Below are 16,610 nucleotides of genomic sequence, written 5' to 3'. Positions count from 1 at the left end.
GCAGCTAAAAAATTAACCTGGGGAACCAACATAAAATTCAAACAAAAGACGGGTGGGTTTAAGATAAATGGAGTCAGTCCAGATGAAGGACATCGACCCGAAACGACGACTGTCCATATCCCTCAATAGATGCTGTCTGACCCGCTGAGTTGCTCCAGCTTTTTGTTGTGTTGTTTAAGATAAATGCCAGCGGCGTCGATCCAGATGATTGACAGCTGAGTCCAGGGACCTGGGTTGTGCGCGCATGCGCACAGCTGTTCCCTGTCGCCATGGTTGCAGAGCGCTGCTGAAGCTTTGCACTTTACGGCACCGTCGTCCAGCCCGCCACAGTGCCTTTTAAAGACTTAGCGACAGGCCGTGTTTTGGATTCCGTGTAATGGCGGTGTTCGTGACATGGTGAGTCCAGGTCGTGATATATATGTAACTGGAGAGAGGGAGGTGACACAATGCAACAGGTCTTGTTGGGAGACGGAGATGACACACACAAAGCGCTGGAGGATCTCAGCAGGTCAGGCAGCATCTATGGAGGGAACTGGACTGTCGACGTTTCGGGCCGAGACCCTTCATCTGTCCACTTCCCTCCATAGATGCTGCCTGGCCTGCTGAGTTCTTGCAGCGCTTTGTGTGTTGCTCCAGATTCCAGCACCTGCAGTCTCTTGTGTCTACACGGTGCACCGGGTCCTGTCGGGGAGGGAGGTGACACACGGTGCACCGGGTCCTGTCGGGGAGGGAGGTGACACACGGTGCACCGGGTCCTGTCGGGGAGGGAGGTGACACACGGTGCACCGGGTCCTGTCGGGGAGGGAAGTGACACACGGTGCACCGGGTCCTGTCGGGGAGAGGCCGGTGACACACGGTGCACTGGGTCCTGTTGAGGAGAGGCTGGTGACGCACAGTGCACCGGCTCCAGTCGGGGAGAGGCTGGTGACACACGGTGCACTGGGTCCTATTGAGGAGAGGCTGGTGACACACAGTGCACCGGGTCCAGTCGGGGAAAGACTGGTGACACACGGTGCACCGGGTCGTCGGGGAGAGGCCGGTGACGCACGGTGCACCGGGTCCAGTCGGGGAGAGGCCGGTGACGCACGGTGCACCGGGTCCAGTCGGGGAGAGGCCGGTGACGCACGGTGCACCGGGTCCAGTCGGGGAGAGGCCGGTGACGCACGGTGCACCGGGTCCAGTCGGGGAGAGGCCGGTGACGCACGGTGCACCGGGTCCAGTCGGGGAGAGGCCGGTGACGCACGGTGCACCGGGTCGTGTTGGGGAGGGAGGTGACGCACGGTGCACCGGGTCCTGTCGGGGAGGGAGGTGACACACGGTGCACCGGGTCCTGTCGGGGAGGGAGGTGACACACGGTGCACCGGGTCCTGTCGGGGAGGGAAGTGACACACGGTGCACTGGGTCCTCCTGTGGAGGAGAGGCTGGTGACGCACGGTGCACCGGCTCCAGTCGGGGAGAGGCTGGTGACACACGGTGCACTGGGTCCTATTGAGGAGAGGCTGGTGACACACAGTGCACCGGGTCCGGTCGGGGAAAGACTGGTGACACACAGTGCACCGGGTCCTGTCAGGGAGGGAGGTGACACACGGTGCACCGGGTCCTGTCAAGGAGAGGCTGGTGACACACGGTGCACCTGGTCCTGTCGGGGAGGGAGGTGACACACGGTGCACCGGGTCCTGTCGGGGAGGGAGGTGACACACGGTGCACCGGGTCCTGTCGGGGAGGGAGGTGACACACGGTGCACCGGGTCCTGTCGGGGAGGGAGGTGACACACGGTGCACCGGGTCCTGTCGGGGAGGGAAGTGACACACGGTGCACTGGGTCCTCCTGTGGAGGAGAGGCTGGTGACGCACGGTGCACCGGCTCCAGTCGGGGAGAGGCTGGTGACACACGGTGCACTGGGTCCTATTGAGGAGAGGCTGGTGACACACAGTGCACCGGGTCCAGTCGGGGAAAGACTGGTGACACACAGTTCACCGGGTCCTGTCGGGGAGGGAGGTGACACACGGTGCACCGGGTCCTGTCAAGGAGAGGCTGGTGACACACGGTGCACCGGGTCCTGTCGGGGAGGGAGGTGATACACGGTGCACCGGGTCCTGTCGAGGAGAGGCTGGTGACACACGGTGCACCTGGTTCTGTCGGGGAGGGAGGTGACACACGGTGCACCGGGTCCTGTCGGGGAGTGGCCGGTGACGCACGGTGCACCGGGTCCAGTCGGGGAGAGGCCGGTGACGCACGGTGCACCGGGTCCAGTCGGGGAGAGGCCGGTGACGCACGGTGCACCGGGTCCAGTCGGGGAGAGGCCGGTGACGCACGGTGCACCGGGTCCAGTCGGGGAGGGAGGTGACGCACGGTGCACCGGGTCCAGTCGGGGAGGCAGGTGACGCACGGTGCACCGGGTCCTGTCGGGGAGGGAGCTGACGCACGGTGCACCGGGTCCAGTCGGGGAGGGAGCTGACGCACGGTGCACCGGGTCCAGTCGAGGAGAGGCCGGTGACGCACGGTGCACCGGGTCCAGTCGGGGAGGGGCCGGTGACGCACGGTGCACCGGGTCCAGTCGGGGAGGGAGGTGACGCACGGTGCACCGGGTCCAGTCGGGGAGGGAGGTGACGCACGGTGCACCGGGTCCAGTCGGGGAGGGAGGTGACGCACGGTGCACCGGGTCCTGTCGGGGAGGGAGCTGACGCACGGTGCACCGGGTCCAGTCGAGGAGAGGCCGGTGACGCACGGTGCACCGAGTCCAGTCGGGGAGGGGCCGGTGACGCACGGTGCACCGGGTCCAGTCGGGGAAAGGCCGGTGACACACGATGCACCGGGTCCTGTCGGGGAGGGAGGTGACACACTGTGCACCGGGTCCTGTCAAGGAGAGGCTGGTGACACACGGTGCACCGGGTCCTGTCGGGGAGGGAGGTGACACACGGTGCACCGGGTCCTGTCGAGGAGAGGCTGGTGACACACGGTGCACCAGGTCCTGTCGGGGAGGGAGGTGACACACGGTGCACTGGGTCTGTTGAGGAGAGGCTGGTGACACACGGTGCACCGGGTCCTGTTGAGGAGAGGCTGGTGACGCACGGTGCACCTGGTCCTGTTGGGGAGGGAGGTGACACATGGTGCACCGGGTCCTGTCGGGGAGAGGCCGGTGACGCACGGTGCACCGGGTCCAGTCGGGGAGAGGCCGGTGACGCACGGTGCACCGGGTCCAGTCAGGGAGAGGCCGGTGACGCACGGTGCACTGGGTCCAGTCGGGGAGAGGCCGGTGACGCACGGTGCACCGGGTCCAGTCGGGGAGGGAGCTGACGCACAGTGCACCGGGTCCAGTCGGGGAGGGAGCTGATGCACGGTGCACCGGGTCCAGTCGAGGAGAGGCCGGTGACGCACGGTGCACCGGGTCCTGTTGAGGAGAGGCCGGTGACGCACGGTGCACCGGGTCCAGTCGGGGAAAGGCCGGTGACACACGATGCACCGGGTCCAGTCGGGGAGGGAGGTGACTCATGGTGCACCGGGTCCTGTCAGGGAGAGGCCGGTGACACACGGTGCACCAGGTCCTGTCGGGGCGAGGCCAGTGACACACCATCGGTCACCGTGGCTGCTCTTGGTGCTGGGTGCCGGTGACCAGCTCAGCTTGCTTAGCGGTCCAGGTTCAGGCAGAGTTAGGAAGGCTGACCTGCCTTTCATGATCATGGGATGCTCTAAAGTGCTTTTGGAGAAAAGTAAAAATGGAATGCAGCACTCCTTCGGCAGGCAAGCCAGCACCCGTGGAAAGAGGAGACACAAGAGACTGCAGATGCTGGAATCTGGAGCAAAAAACAAACTAATGCAGGAGCAACACACAAAGTACTGGAGGAACTCATTGGGTCAGGCAACATCTATGGAGGGAAATGGACAGTTGACATTTTGGGTCAAGACCTTTCATCTTGACTGGGGCAGATGCAGGGTCTTGACTCGAAATGTCAACTATTCCTTTGTCGCCACGCATGTTGCTTGACCCATTGAATTCCACTGGCAGTTTGTTCTTTTTTACCCATGGATAGAGAAATGGCTAGCCTTTCTGATTTATGACCTTTCAACAGAACTTTAGTAAAGTAAAAATTGAGTATAGAGGCTGGGTTGGCAGATGTCCATGTAAAACAAAGCAGCTTAATCTGTAAGCTTTGGTGCAGTTGGTCACTACTGCCTTGGTCAGGAAATTATGGATTCAAGGCCCATTTTGGAGACTACCAAAATCAACATGGATACACACCACTGCAACACTGAGAGAGTGCTGCTTCCTTTTGGAGCAAATGTTATTGAGGCCATTGTGGATGCAAATGATCAAATGCAACTTTTCCAAAGAAGAATAGAGGTATCCTTGATATCCTGGTCAGTATTTGTCCCTCAACAAAATCATTCACAAATTCTGGTTGTTATAACATCTATTAGCTTGTGGAATAAAAGTAGAAAATGCTGGAAGCACTTGGCATCATATAAAGTGAAAATGAGTTCACCAGGATAGTGAAGAGGAACAGATTGGATCTCTGTTCAAGAAAGAAGCAGAGGGCATTCAGACTATTTTGCTGTGGGATGGAGGTTTAGAGTGATTGTATGTTCATGGTAAAGATGAGTGGGCTGGGACTAGGGAATTGGAAACTGTCAGAGTTGTGAACGGCATCAAGAGATTTCAGATGTCAGTAAGAAAGGACTGATCCAGAGGAGAAAGGATGAAGTCAATGTAGAAATGGTGGGTTTGGTGCAGCAAGAGCAGGCTGAAACAGTGGGTCCACCTGGACAGTCCTGCTTGTGGATCTTGGAAAAGTGGCAGAAAGAGCTGAAAACACTCAGCATGTTGAGCATCATCCCTCCACAGATGATGTTTGACATGCTGAGTGTTTTCAGCATTTTCTGTTATTATTTCTGATGGATGATCAAATGACATGAAAAATTAACTATCCACAGGTATTGTTCTGACCTGCCGTGTTTTTTCAACATTTCCTTTTCATTTTTAATTTATTTTCCCAAACTTTGGTATTTAGTAAATTGATTTATTATTATCACATGTGCTGAGATACAGTGAAAAACTTAGTTTTGCATGTCATTCATACAGATCATTTCATTACAACAGTGCATCGAGGTAGTACAAAGTGTTACAGTTACAGAGAGAGTGCAGTGCATGCAGACAACAAGGTGCAAGGTCAAAATGAGGTAGATTGTGAGGTCAATAGTTCATCTTATTGTACTAGGGAACTGTTCAATAGTCTTAACAGCAGGATAGAAGCTGTCCTTGAGCCTGGTGGTAAGTGCTTTCAGGCTTTTGTATCTTCTGCCTGATGGGAGGGGGGAGAAGAGAGAGTGACCAGGGTGGTTGAGGTCTTGGATCCTGTTGTCTGCTTTACCAAGGCAGCAGGAAGTGTAGATGGTCCATGGAGGGGAGGCTGGTTTCTGTGACTTGCTGAGCTGTGTCCACAACTCTCTGCGGTTTTTTGCAGTCACGGGCAGAGCAGTTGCCATACCATGCTGTGATGCATCCAGATAGGATGCTTTCTATGGTGCATCGATAAAAATTGGTGGGGGTGGACGGGGGCAAATTTCTTTTGCCTCCTGAGGAAGTGGAGGTGCTGGTGAGCCTTCTCGGCCGTGGCATCTATGTGGTTGGACCAGGAGAGGCTAATTGATGATGTTCACTCCTGTGAACCTGACACTTTCAACCCTCTCGACCTCAGCAATGTTGATGTAAACAGGAGTGTGTGCACCACCCCCAACCCCCCGCTCTTCCTGAAGTCAATGACCAGCTCTTTTGTTTTGCTGACATTGAGGGAAAGGTTGTTGTCATGACACCATATCACTAAGCTCTCTATCTCTTTCCTGTACTCTGACTTATTGTTCTTTGAGATTCGGCCCACTATGGTGGTGTCATCTGCAAACTTGTAGATGGAGTTAGAGCAGAATCTGGCCACACAGTGGTGAGTGTAAAGGGAGTAGGGGACCAAGGGTGCAGCCTTGTGGGGCACTAGGATAATTGTGGCAGAGATGTTGCTGCCTATCCTTGCTGATTGCGGTCTGTTAGTCAGGAAGTCAAAGATTCAGTTGCAAAGTGAGGTGTTGAGTCCCAGGTCTCAGAGTTTGGTGATGAGTTTGGTTGGAATTATAGTATTGAAGGTGGAGCTGTTGTCAATAAACAAAAGTCTAACGTAGGTGTCTTTACATCCAGATACTCCGGAGATGAATGTAGGGCCAGGGAGATGGCATCTGCCATGGATTTGTTTCGGCAGTGGGCGAATTGCAGTGGGTCAAGGTTGTCTGGGAGGCTGGAGATGATGTGTGCCATGACCAGCCTTTCGAAGCACTTCATGATGGTGTATGTCAGTGGTAGTCGTTAAGGCACGTTACTTTGTTTTCTGAGGTACTGGCATGATTGTGGTCTTAAAGTACATGGGAACCTCAGATTGAAGCCGAGAGAAGTTAAAAATGTCTACAAATACCCCTGTGAACTGATCTGCATAGCATCTAAGGATACGGCTGGGGACACTATCCAGGCCAGCTGCTTTCTGCGGGTTCACTCTCTGGAAAACTGATCATCAAAACCTGTACATCAAAAGCTTGCATTTGCATACTGCTTTTCTTGTAGTTTGCCAAGGTGCTTCAGAAATATGTCAGACAATAAGGGCTGCTGATCTTAAGGAATTGTGAGAGGGCTGACTGAAAACTTGGGCAGTGACTGGAGTGAAGGGTGGTTGGAGGAGGGGATTCCTGGCTGCAACAATAGGGAGAATTTAAACCCAAGGAAGAGAGCTCCAACATTTTGGTTACTGGATCAACAAGTAGTGGCAATAGGTGAATGGGACTCTGTACAGTTGAGAATACAGGCAGCAGTTTTGTTTCGATGTGCTGTGATGGATGGGAGGCCAGTCAAGAGAAGATTGGAATATTTGAGGCTGGAGTTGACAAAAGGCAGGGATGAAATTTCAGCAACAGATAGACCGGGGCGCGCAGAACAGTATTAGGGCTCATCCAGAGCAGGTCATTGAATAAAAGATTTGACGGTACAGCAGGAGCAGATTCATCGACCTGGGTATTGACATAATAAACATCGAATACCTTTGGATTTTATAGTCAAATGCAATGTGAGGAATTATTACAGATGAGAGACTCAAGGATAGATCATTGGAGCAAGATAGTATAAATATGTCTTTTTTTAATTAAAAAGAAACCAGATTGTACTGTATCCTGCTTAGCAGTACTAACCTGAGTGGCTGAGCTGATCCTCTGTACCTGAAGGATGTCCTTTGAAGTGGAGAAGGCTGTGGATGATCACTGGGCTTGAGGGCCTGCTCCAGAGTACCCTGCTTGCCTTTTGGCAACTTGTTGCTGTTAAAGAGCTTTGCACGGTTTTTAAAACAACTTTGCTAATAAGAATAAAACTTAAAACAATTCAAGTAGGCTTATATGATTATTTGGAAAAAAAATTGAAAAATAAAATGAATTTTAACTGGAAATACCATGGTCTTGGAAATATTAACCAGGATGTTGTTTGGGATGAAGCAGTTCATTTATTAGGAGAGACTGGATAGATCTGTTTTCCCTGGAGCGGAGGAGGTTAAGAGGGGACATGATTGAGGCATATAAAATTGTGAGGTGTATAGACGGTGGACTGCAGAAAACTTCTCCCCGTATAGAGGTGGATAAAACTAGAGGACATAGATTTAGAGTAAGGTGGAAAGGATTTAGAGGGGATGTGAGGAGGATCACCTTTGCCCAGAGAGTGGTGAGTACCTAGAATGTATTGCCTGAGAGAGTGGTTGAAGCTGGGTCACTGATGGCACTTAAGTGTCTGGACACACACTTGAATCACAAGGCCCTGGACCAAGTGCTGGGCAATGGGATTAATACAAAAGGATACCAGCTGGTTGGCATGGATGAGTTAGACTGAATGGCTTTTTTCCATGCTGTATGACTTCATGATTCTATGATTAAAGAAAAATCAAAATACCAATTGGCACATTTTACTTGAGATCAAGGATCTTGCTCAAGTGAATGAGGTTGCTATATTTACACTGGTCACTTGATGTACAGTTGAAGGTCCAGCCTCGAGGTGCACCTGGTCCCACTGTATGGCATCTGAACTTCAGCTTGTCTTTGACTTCCCTGTTTCAATGCACAGGCGCAGAAGCTTGAGGTGAGTTGAATGGCAAGTGGCATTTGAAGCAAATATGATCCAGCTCAACACATTCAGACTGCCTATGGGTGTAATTATTGGAACTAAACCTGACATTATCTGTTGCAGTCTCTTATGATTCCCAGTTGAATGACTAATGAAATAAAATGATACGTGACAAGCAAAATTAATTATCACTCTTTTCTTGGCAGGATCCACTGATGACTTTCTTCATCCTGTATTCCTTCGCTGCCTTTAGCCTGGGTCCTGGAGTGTACTGTTTTCTCGGTGTAAAGTGAGGCATCTCCTAGTTCTTTGCACCCAACCTACTCAAACATGTCACTGACACTGAGAAGCATGAAGTATGGACCTGTTCTGGCTGGTGCTTTTAAACACAGCCATATTCTGTACTCAACAACATCCCCTTCCTCCTGGACTAAAGTGGTGTCCGAGGCAGAGAAGATTGTTGGTTACCCAACCTCCTTTATGAGTCTACGCTGCCTGCTCAGTGATGAGTTAAGCAACATTGCTCTTCATGTCAGGAAATTGTTTGGGACGAAGCATCCTTTAATATCTACAGCCAGGTAAAAGATGCAGCCAGATAAGATCTAGGACACAGGGACAAGGAGACTTTTAAATGGTGTTAAGGTGCTCTGCATTTATGTTTAATTATTGAGTGATATATTTTTGCCATTCTTTCACGTATCCAGGAAAATAATACAAATCTTAAGGGCCATTTGCATCTACAAATATCTACTAAATTGATAAAGGAGCATAAGCCAGTGCAGCTAAGAGGAAGGCTGATGATCAGTGTCTCTCGAGCAGCGTTTGTATTTCTGCCAACTGCCTACACCTCTAATTATTGGTCTGTGAATGGCAATATCTGCCCTCATTTCTTGTTGTGTCACCATACTGTACAGCAGTGAAAAGCAATGGTTCCCAACCTGGGAGTAAGGTGGTGCAGGTTGACGCCGAAGGGTTGGAGGCTAACATTCAGGTAATTTTTTTTTAAATGCACAAAAGCAAAAATAAAAATATACTTGGCTGCAAGCTGTCCCTAGGCCAACTCTGACTTCTTAAAAGGAGCAGCCCATGACATCATCAGCTGTTTATAGAGGGGGAAGGGCGTGAATTTAACCAAGTATGAATAAGTTGGGCTTTCATTTGAAAAGGTTGGCAGCACTGGTGTAAAATAAGTAAGTTGATATGCTTGCTTCACCTCTGCTGCCCCCTGTTTTCTTTTCTCTTGAAGTAATGACTTCTCCAGTGTGAAACTTTTAAGGAGTTAGTGAGGGTTCAGAACAAATATGTTCCCACGAAGCAGTATATGTCTTCCAAATCTGGAGCCACTTAATTTCAAGAAGCATCCAGCATAGGATAAGGCAAGAAAGAGGAGGGCTTATCAGTCATCAGAAGCTCATTATGAATATGTCTGGAGGAGTATGGAAAGGCTGTGCATCATACCTTAAACAGAATATATTGGCAGATAGAGTAAAACATAGATTTAGTAATATAAACTGGATTCTAAGTTCTGGAGACATTATGTAGTCTGATTACCATGTATTGGTGAGGGGTGATTCTATTGAAGCTTGTAAAACATCAAGGAGAATAACAAATAAAATGTTTCTTCTGGTTGAAGAGCAAGATTATGGGGTGTAGCTTAAAAAATTAGATTGTAGCTTCAAATGTGAAGTTAAGAAACACTTCTGCATGCAAACAGTGGTGAAAATTTGAACTCTTTCTGAAAACAGCAATTTATGCTGGTCAGCTATAAATTTAAAAGCTGTGATTCATGTTTGTTAATCATGTGTATAAAGTGAAAAGGCAGATTTATGGATTCAGGGTGCAGATTGGCCCTGAACTCATTGAATTGTGGAACAGGCTCAAATGCTAAAAGGCCTGCTCCTGTTCATGTGTCACTGTTCTAAGTAGCAGAATATTGCTAACCTGAGAATTGAGGTGTTGATGATAATCACAAGTTTGATGAAACATGACTGTAGGATTTTAGATATGTCTTTTGTGTGAGATTTTTGCTCCACAAGTCTGCACATTTACCGCCAATACCTTGAAAGTGCTGACAGAAAGGCAGCAATAAATGTAAATATTATTATAAATCTCACTGGAACACGTTGTGGATATGATGCTTTTGCCTTCTGTAGATCAATCTAGCCCTGACGATCTCCAACCTGTGTATTGTGCTCCATTTGATACTAAAGTTCTCGGAGGAACACCAACACTTCCACACATCTGGGTGGTGCCCTAAAATCCACGCTACTTGTGGGTTTGCTACTATTATCCAAAAGGGCTGTCTGAACAGTGAGTAAAGTTTGGTCAGTAAGGTGATAGTATGAAAAGATCACGGTTGAGCCTGAACTCCCGCTACATGAAGATATTACTTGCCTAACAAGGTGCAGACTTAAGTTTAAAAAAAAAACTCATGGTCACGTGCACTCCTACTTTAGTTAAACCACTTGGATGCAGAAAGTCACTGGTAGAAATTCTGCAGCATCAGTATCCAACAAAAAAAATCAGTTGAAGATCTGACCATCTTGCTCCCATGTTTCTGGTTTCAATTATTGGACTATAGTGAACTGCATTCATATGGAGTTTTGAAGATATGCCAATTTTTTTGAATAAATGGAACAGGATGTAGTTGCTGAGCATTCACTGAGTCACTTTTGAGACTCCTGCTTGAACTTGTTTATAGGAATCAGGTTTATTATCACTGATATATGCCATGAAATTTGTTGTTTTGCGGCAGCAGTACATTGCAAGACATAAAGACATTAAAAAATTACTAAGTTACAAAAATAAATAAATAGTGCAAAAGAGGAACAATGAGGTCGTGTTCATGGGTCCATGGACCGTTCAGAAATCTGATGGCGGAGGGGAAGAAGCTGTTCCTGAAACATTGAGTGTGGGTCATCAGGCTCCTGTACTTCCTCCTCGTCCTCGTGAAGAGGACATGTCCCGGATGGTGAGGATCCTTAATGATGGATGCCGCCTTCTTGAGGCACTTCCTCTTGAAGATGTCCTCGATGGCAGGGAGGTTGTACCTGTGTTGGAGCTGGCTGAGTCTACAACTCTCTGCAGCATCTTTTGACCCTGCACATTGGAGCCTTCATACTAGGTGGTGATGCAACAAGTCAGAATGCTCTCCAGTGTACATCTGTGGATATTTGCAAGGGTGTTTGGTGACATACCAAATCTCCTTAAACTCCTAATGAAGTAGAGCCATTGGCATGCCTTCTTTGTGATTGTATCAATGTGTTGGGCCCAGGATAGATCCTCTGAGATGTTGATGCCCAGGAACTTGAAGCTGCTCACCCTTTCCACTGCTGACCCCTCAATGAAGACTGGTTTGTGTTCTCCTGACTTCCCCTTCCTGAAGTCCACAATCAATTCCTTGGTCTTGCTGATGTTGAGTGCAAGGTTGTTGTTGCGACACCACTCAAGCAGCCAATCTATCTCACTCCTGTATGTCTCCTTATCGCCATCTGAGATTCTGCCAACAACAGTTGTGTTATCAGCGAATTTATAGATGGCATTTGAGCTGTGCCCAGCCACAGTCACGAGTGTAGAGCAATGGGCTAAGCACACATTCTTGAGATGCGCCTGTGTTGATTGTCAGCGAGGAAGAGATGTTACTACCGATATGCACTGACTGTTGTCTCCCGATAAGGAAGTCAAGGGTCCAGTTGCAAAGGGAGAGGGACTGCAGCAATCCACTTAGCCACTGTGTGGGTTACCTACTGGCTGTCAAAACTTAACCTGCACATTTAATGTGCACCTTTCTGAGGCTGCTTTCCCTAGTTATTCAGAAAGCTGTTTCTGGAATAAAAGCAAAGGTATCTAAAGAATTTTAATTATGCAGCATGAAGTTGTTTTGCTAAACCTTTATCCAAACTATATGTACGGTTGAGTTTTTAGTTCAATGCAGAATTGCCCAGTGAAGATGCTGGTGCTGAGGAAAATCTATCAGAGTTCGTCTTTTTGGAATAACTGCAATCATGGCTTTCTAGTTTTTAATCTATCATAGCCTATATAATATGCTATAGTAATTCAAGTTTCCTGTCACAAGCTTGACTTTTGTTACCTCCTAGTCTTAACCTAGTTTCTGGGATGGGCATCACATGTATGGCTCTCAGGCTGGTTTGCTGTCCCAGTCTCCCCTGTTTGCATTGTAGTCATGTTAAGGTGAGTGGACCTCTGAGATTTCCTGGACTATTCAGGCAGAGTCCACGACTGAAGTACAATGTATACTCTGAACATGGAATATATAAAATGTCTTCATTTACTTTCTTTATTAAAAGTGCTCCTTGTAGATCCTTCTCTTGGGCAATTGACTTATAAGTGAGGACAAATGCCAATATGTCATTTTTTTTCTTTATTTTGAGAAGGTAGTTTCATTGGAATATGAATACTTTAAAATGAAATGAACAAAATCAATGAAAGATAATCATATTCATAAAGCCGATTTAATGCTAAAACTTAATAACATTTATGTTAGCAGTGTGTATTGAGAGTGCCTAATTCCAAATTGTGCCAGCATTAAGTTACCACCATAAACAGTGAGGCATTGCTGAGCCTGTATTATCCTTTTACAGAATGTCAAAACATTTCCTTAAGACCTTTAATAGCTTTTGGAAAGATCTTTTGATTTCCCAAAATGAAATCTCAGCCCCACAGATGCAGAGTGAATGGCTCCCAGTATGGAATGAGCATGCCTATGAATCATTTGGTTTATCATGATTATCCCAGTGCAGACTTTCTCATATTGCATTTATTTAAACGTCATCTCATTTTCTGCCCTATTCCTCTTTATATTCATTTTAATATACCTGTCAAATATTTTGAACAATATAGCTTCAATAGAGGCTCGTGGTGAAGTCTTTCAACTTTTTGTTATGAACTGTGTAGTGGATAAAGCATCTTTATAATTTTTTCCTTCATACTGGTAGTAATAATCCTCATTAATTGTTACCTCATTTTCAATTTTCCAAATAATGAAAACAATCTTTCATTGCTTGCCCACTTGGTACTTTCCATAACGCCTTTTTAACAGTCCTTTCATTCTTCAATCCAGTCCCAAAGTGCCAGTTTTCTGAGCCCAAGGTCTGAAGTGGTTCAAGAGGGGAGTCCATTACCACCTACTTGTAAGCAATTAGGGATGCGCAATAAAAGCCAACGTTGCCAGTAATGCCCTCATCCTGTTAGTTATGAGGTTAGAGTGTTCGAGTTCTGTGTTTGAATTTTAAAGAATAGTTTTTACCAGAGCTCTGAATGTTACAAATTGAATTTTATAATATTGTTGTATTTTCTGGATTAGATGAAAATATGAAAAAAAAACACAGATAGTGGAAATCTGAAATAAAAGCTAAAAATGCTGGAAACACTAGTCACTATCTGTGGAAAGAAAAATTAACCTTACAGATCTGGAATCCTTCATCGAAACTCAAATGTAAGTGGAGAGTTCCATTTGCACCACCCCTATGGATTTAACAGATTAACCAAGCATGACCTCATTTTACTGAAGTGCCACAATCATATACTTTTCACAGAAAACACAATTATATCCTTTGTCAGAGTTTGTCTCCCCTGTAATTATTCTGGATATCCTCTACCATTGTGTGGGTGGAGAACTCTTTTGACTTGGAATCCATGGCATTCTTTTGAAGAGGTTACTTCCCAATACGTACTTTTGAGGAAGAATTTTTTTTGGGAGGTTAAAAGCTGGAACACACCTCCAGTGGGATTGGAGGGGGCAGGTACTCTTACAACATTTAGATGAGCACTTGAAATGTCATGGCAGAGAAGGCCATGGCCCGTGTGCTGGATAGATAGGCTCCGCAAAGCTGAAGATGGCTGATAACTGTGAAGAGATTCAAATTGTTAGTGCACAGAGACTAGAATTGGAGAATGTTAGAAATCTTGGAGGGTTATAGACAGTTGAAGGAAGTTGCAGAAGTTGGAAGGGGTGAAACCATGAAGTGATTTCAAAGTAAAAATGACATTTTAAAATAGTTGCTCCTGGAGCCAATGTAGGTCAACAAAAACAAGGATGATGCTGAACAGGATTTGGTGGGAATTGGGATACAAGTGGTCTAAATGTGTGGTGAATGGCTGGGAGAGTTGAGTTGACTGCACTCTGTTGAGTGTAGAGTTAATGAAGGTATGGGTGAGCAATGAATTGTGACTTTCTCTGCAACCCCCACATCCTGTGCATAAATCTAATTAAAACATTGCATGAATATTCAACCTCAAAATGAAATTGATTAATGTTACCAGCAGATGAACTGTGAGGCAGTGTCAGAGACATAAGAGGTATTAGAAGGAGCATATTTATGGTGAACAGCTCATCTTTAGCAAAAAATCTTGTTCAGCCTTGAATGATGGACTTCATTCAAAATGAAAGGATGATGTTATACACATTGAACCACTTGGTTTTTGCTGAATTTATATTTGGATTCAGTTCTGGTCCTGTTGAACTGACATGAATTGTCATTCTCAGGAAAGAAGTCGCACTTGCAGGAGGGATGAGAAAATTGCTCACCTGTGTACACCATTGGAGAGGAAAGGCATAACTTCAGAATATTTGTTTTGCTGGAAAACAGTGCTGGAAGTACTCAGCAGATCAGGGAGCATCAATGGAAAGAGAAACAGTGTTCATGTTTCAGGCCTATCAGGAATATTTCTTCTGCATTTGATTTCTGTATATGTGGATATGTGTAGATTAGATTGTGTGCATTTCTGAACAAGATAATTGTGGTAGAATTTAGCGGCACTCAAGATTTGATGCTGTCTTTACATGGCATCTACAAGAAGAGGCATCATGTGGCAGCATAATGGTCCTACAAAGGATGTCTCTTTAAAAAGTGTTGCAAATATTCAACATGCTATTCTACAGAAGTTGCATAATTTATCCAGGGTATCATTGTGGAAAATGTTGAGGATGTGCAGCATCAAATTCAGTGAGCATTAAATAATGCAGTTATTTGCTAAGGTCTATCTAAGATTTTCTACTTTGTTGTTTAGGAAATAAATTTAGAAAGATGAAATGCTGATTTTAAAAACATTTACCTGCTTTAATCTGTAGTTCATTATAAGAGTCCAAGATTTAGTTATTTTGTGTATCAGCTCTTGACAATGGTTTATTGTTATTGTCAGGATTGTTTCTGGATGAGAGATGTTCTCACTTTTGTGGGCTTCCAGATACATACATCTTGTCAGATTAATTTAGGAGCGGTGATTGATCATGTCAGAAGAGAAGTCTTTGGGTGTTTTTTACATCCCTGCTTTCTTCATGTGCTTTCTGGTTGATTCTCCATTTCATAGTTTTCCCTGTACTATTGGTATTGGTTTATTATTGTCACTTGTACAGAGGTACAGTGAAAAACTTGTCTTGCATACTGTTCATACAGGTTAAGTCATTACACAGTGCGTTGAGGTAGTACAGGGTAAAAACAATAACAGAATACAGAATAAAGTATCACAGCTACAGAGAAGTGCATTGCAGGTAGACGATAAGGTGCAAGGTCAAACAAGGTAGATTGTGAGGTCAAGAGTCCATCTCATCTTACAAGGGAACTGTTCAATAGTCTTATGACCGTGGGATAGAAGCTGTCCTTGAGCCTGGTGGTATGTGCCCTCAGGCTCCTATATCTTCTGCCTGATGGGAGAGGAGAGAAGAGAGAATGACCCGGGTGGGTGGGGTCTTTGATTATGCTGGCTGCTTCACCAAGGCAGCGAGAGGTATAGACAGAGTCCATGGAGGGGAGGCTGGTTTCCGTGATGTGCTGGGCTGTGTCCACAACTCTCTGCAGTTTCTTGAGGTCCTGGGCAGAGCAGTTGCCATACCAAGCCGTGATGCTTTCAGATAGGATGCTTTCTATGGTGCATCGATAAAAGTTGGTGAGTGTCAAAGGGGACATGCCAAATTTCTTTAGCCTCCTGAGGAAGTAGAAGTACTGGTGAAATTTCTTGGCCATGGCGTCTATGTGGTTGGACCAGGACAGGCTATTGGTGATGTTCACTCCCAGGAACTTGAAGCTCTCAACTCTCTCGACCTCAGCACCATTGATGTAGACAGGTGCATGCACACCACCCCCTTTCCTGAAGTCAATAACCAGCTCTTTTGTTTTGCTGACATTGAGGGAAAGGTTGTTGTCATGACACCATGTCACTAAGCTCTCTATCTCCTTCCAGTACTCCGACTCATCATTATTTGAGATATGGCCCACTACAGTGGTATCATCTGCAAACTTGTAGATGGAGTCAGAGCAGAATCTGGCCATGCAATCATGAGTATATAGGAAATAGAGTAGAGGGCTGAGGACGCAGCCTTGTGGGGCACTAGTGTTGAGAATAATCATGGCAGAGGTGTTGCTGCTTATCCTTACTGATCACGGTCTGTTGGTTAGGAAGTCAAGGATCCATTTGCAGAGGGAGGTGTTGAGTCCCAGGTCTTGGAGTTTGGTGATGA

The 16,610-nt window shown here is 46.9% G+C and overlaps 1 protein-coding gene across 3 annotated transcripts in view; it reads left to right on the top strand.

Moving 5' to 3' along the window:
* Positions 1–352: 352 nt before the first annotated feature.
* The window catches only part of pdss2 (prenyl (decaprenyl) diphosphate synthase, subunit 2), a 171,959-nt gene continuing 155,701 nt past the window's right edge, over positions 353–16,610 (top strand). For 2 of the 3 annotated variants that reach the window (XR_007957048.1, XM_052025221.1), the window contains exons 1-2: positions 361–396; positions 8,341–8,712. Coding sequence is in view for 2 of the 3 variants with exons in the window: in XM_052025221.1 (XP_051881181.1) it covers positions 8,465–8,712 (248 nt within the window). In the remaining variant the exon portion in view is untranslated. Of the gene's footprint in view, positions 397–8,340; positions 8,713–16,610 lie in introns of all 3 variants that reach the window. The other variant, XM_052025220.1, reaches the window with a different exon arrangement.

Source organism: Pristis pectinata, chromosome 10 (assembly GCF_009764475.1).
Source record: "Pristis pectinata isolate sPriPec2 chromosome 10, sPriPec2.1.pri, whole genome shotgun sequence".
Taxonomy (NCBI): domain Eukaryota; kingdom Metazoa; phylum Chordata; class Chondrichthyes; order Rhinopristiformes; family Pristidae; genus Pristis; species Pristis pectinata.
The sequence above is the reverse complement of the archived record's forward strand: the minus strand, read 5'-3'. Positions and strand labels throughout refer to the sequence as shown.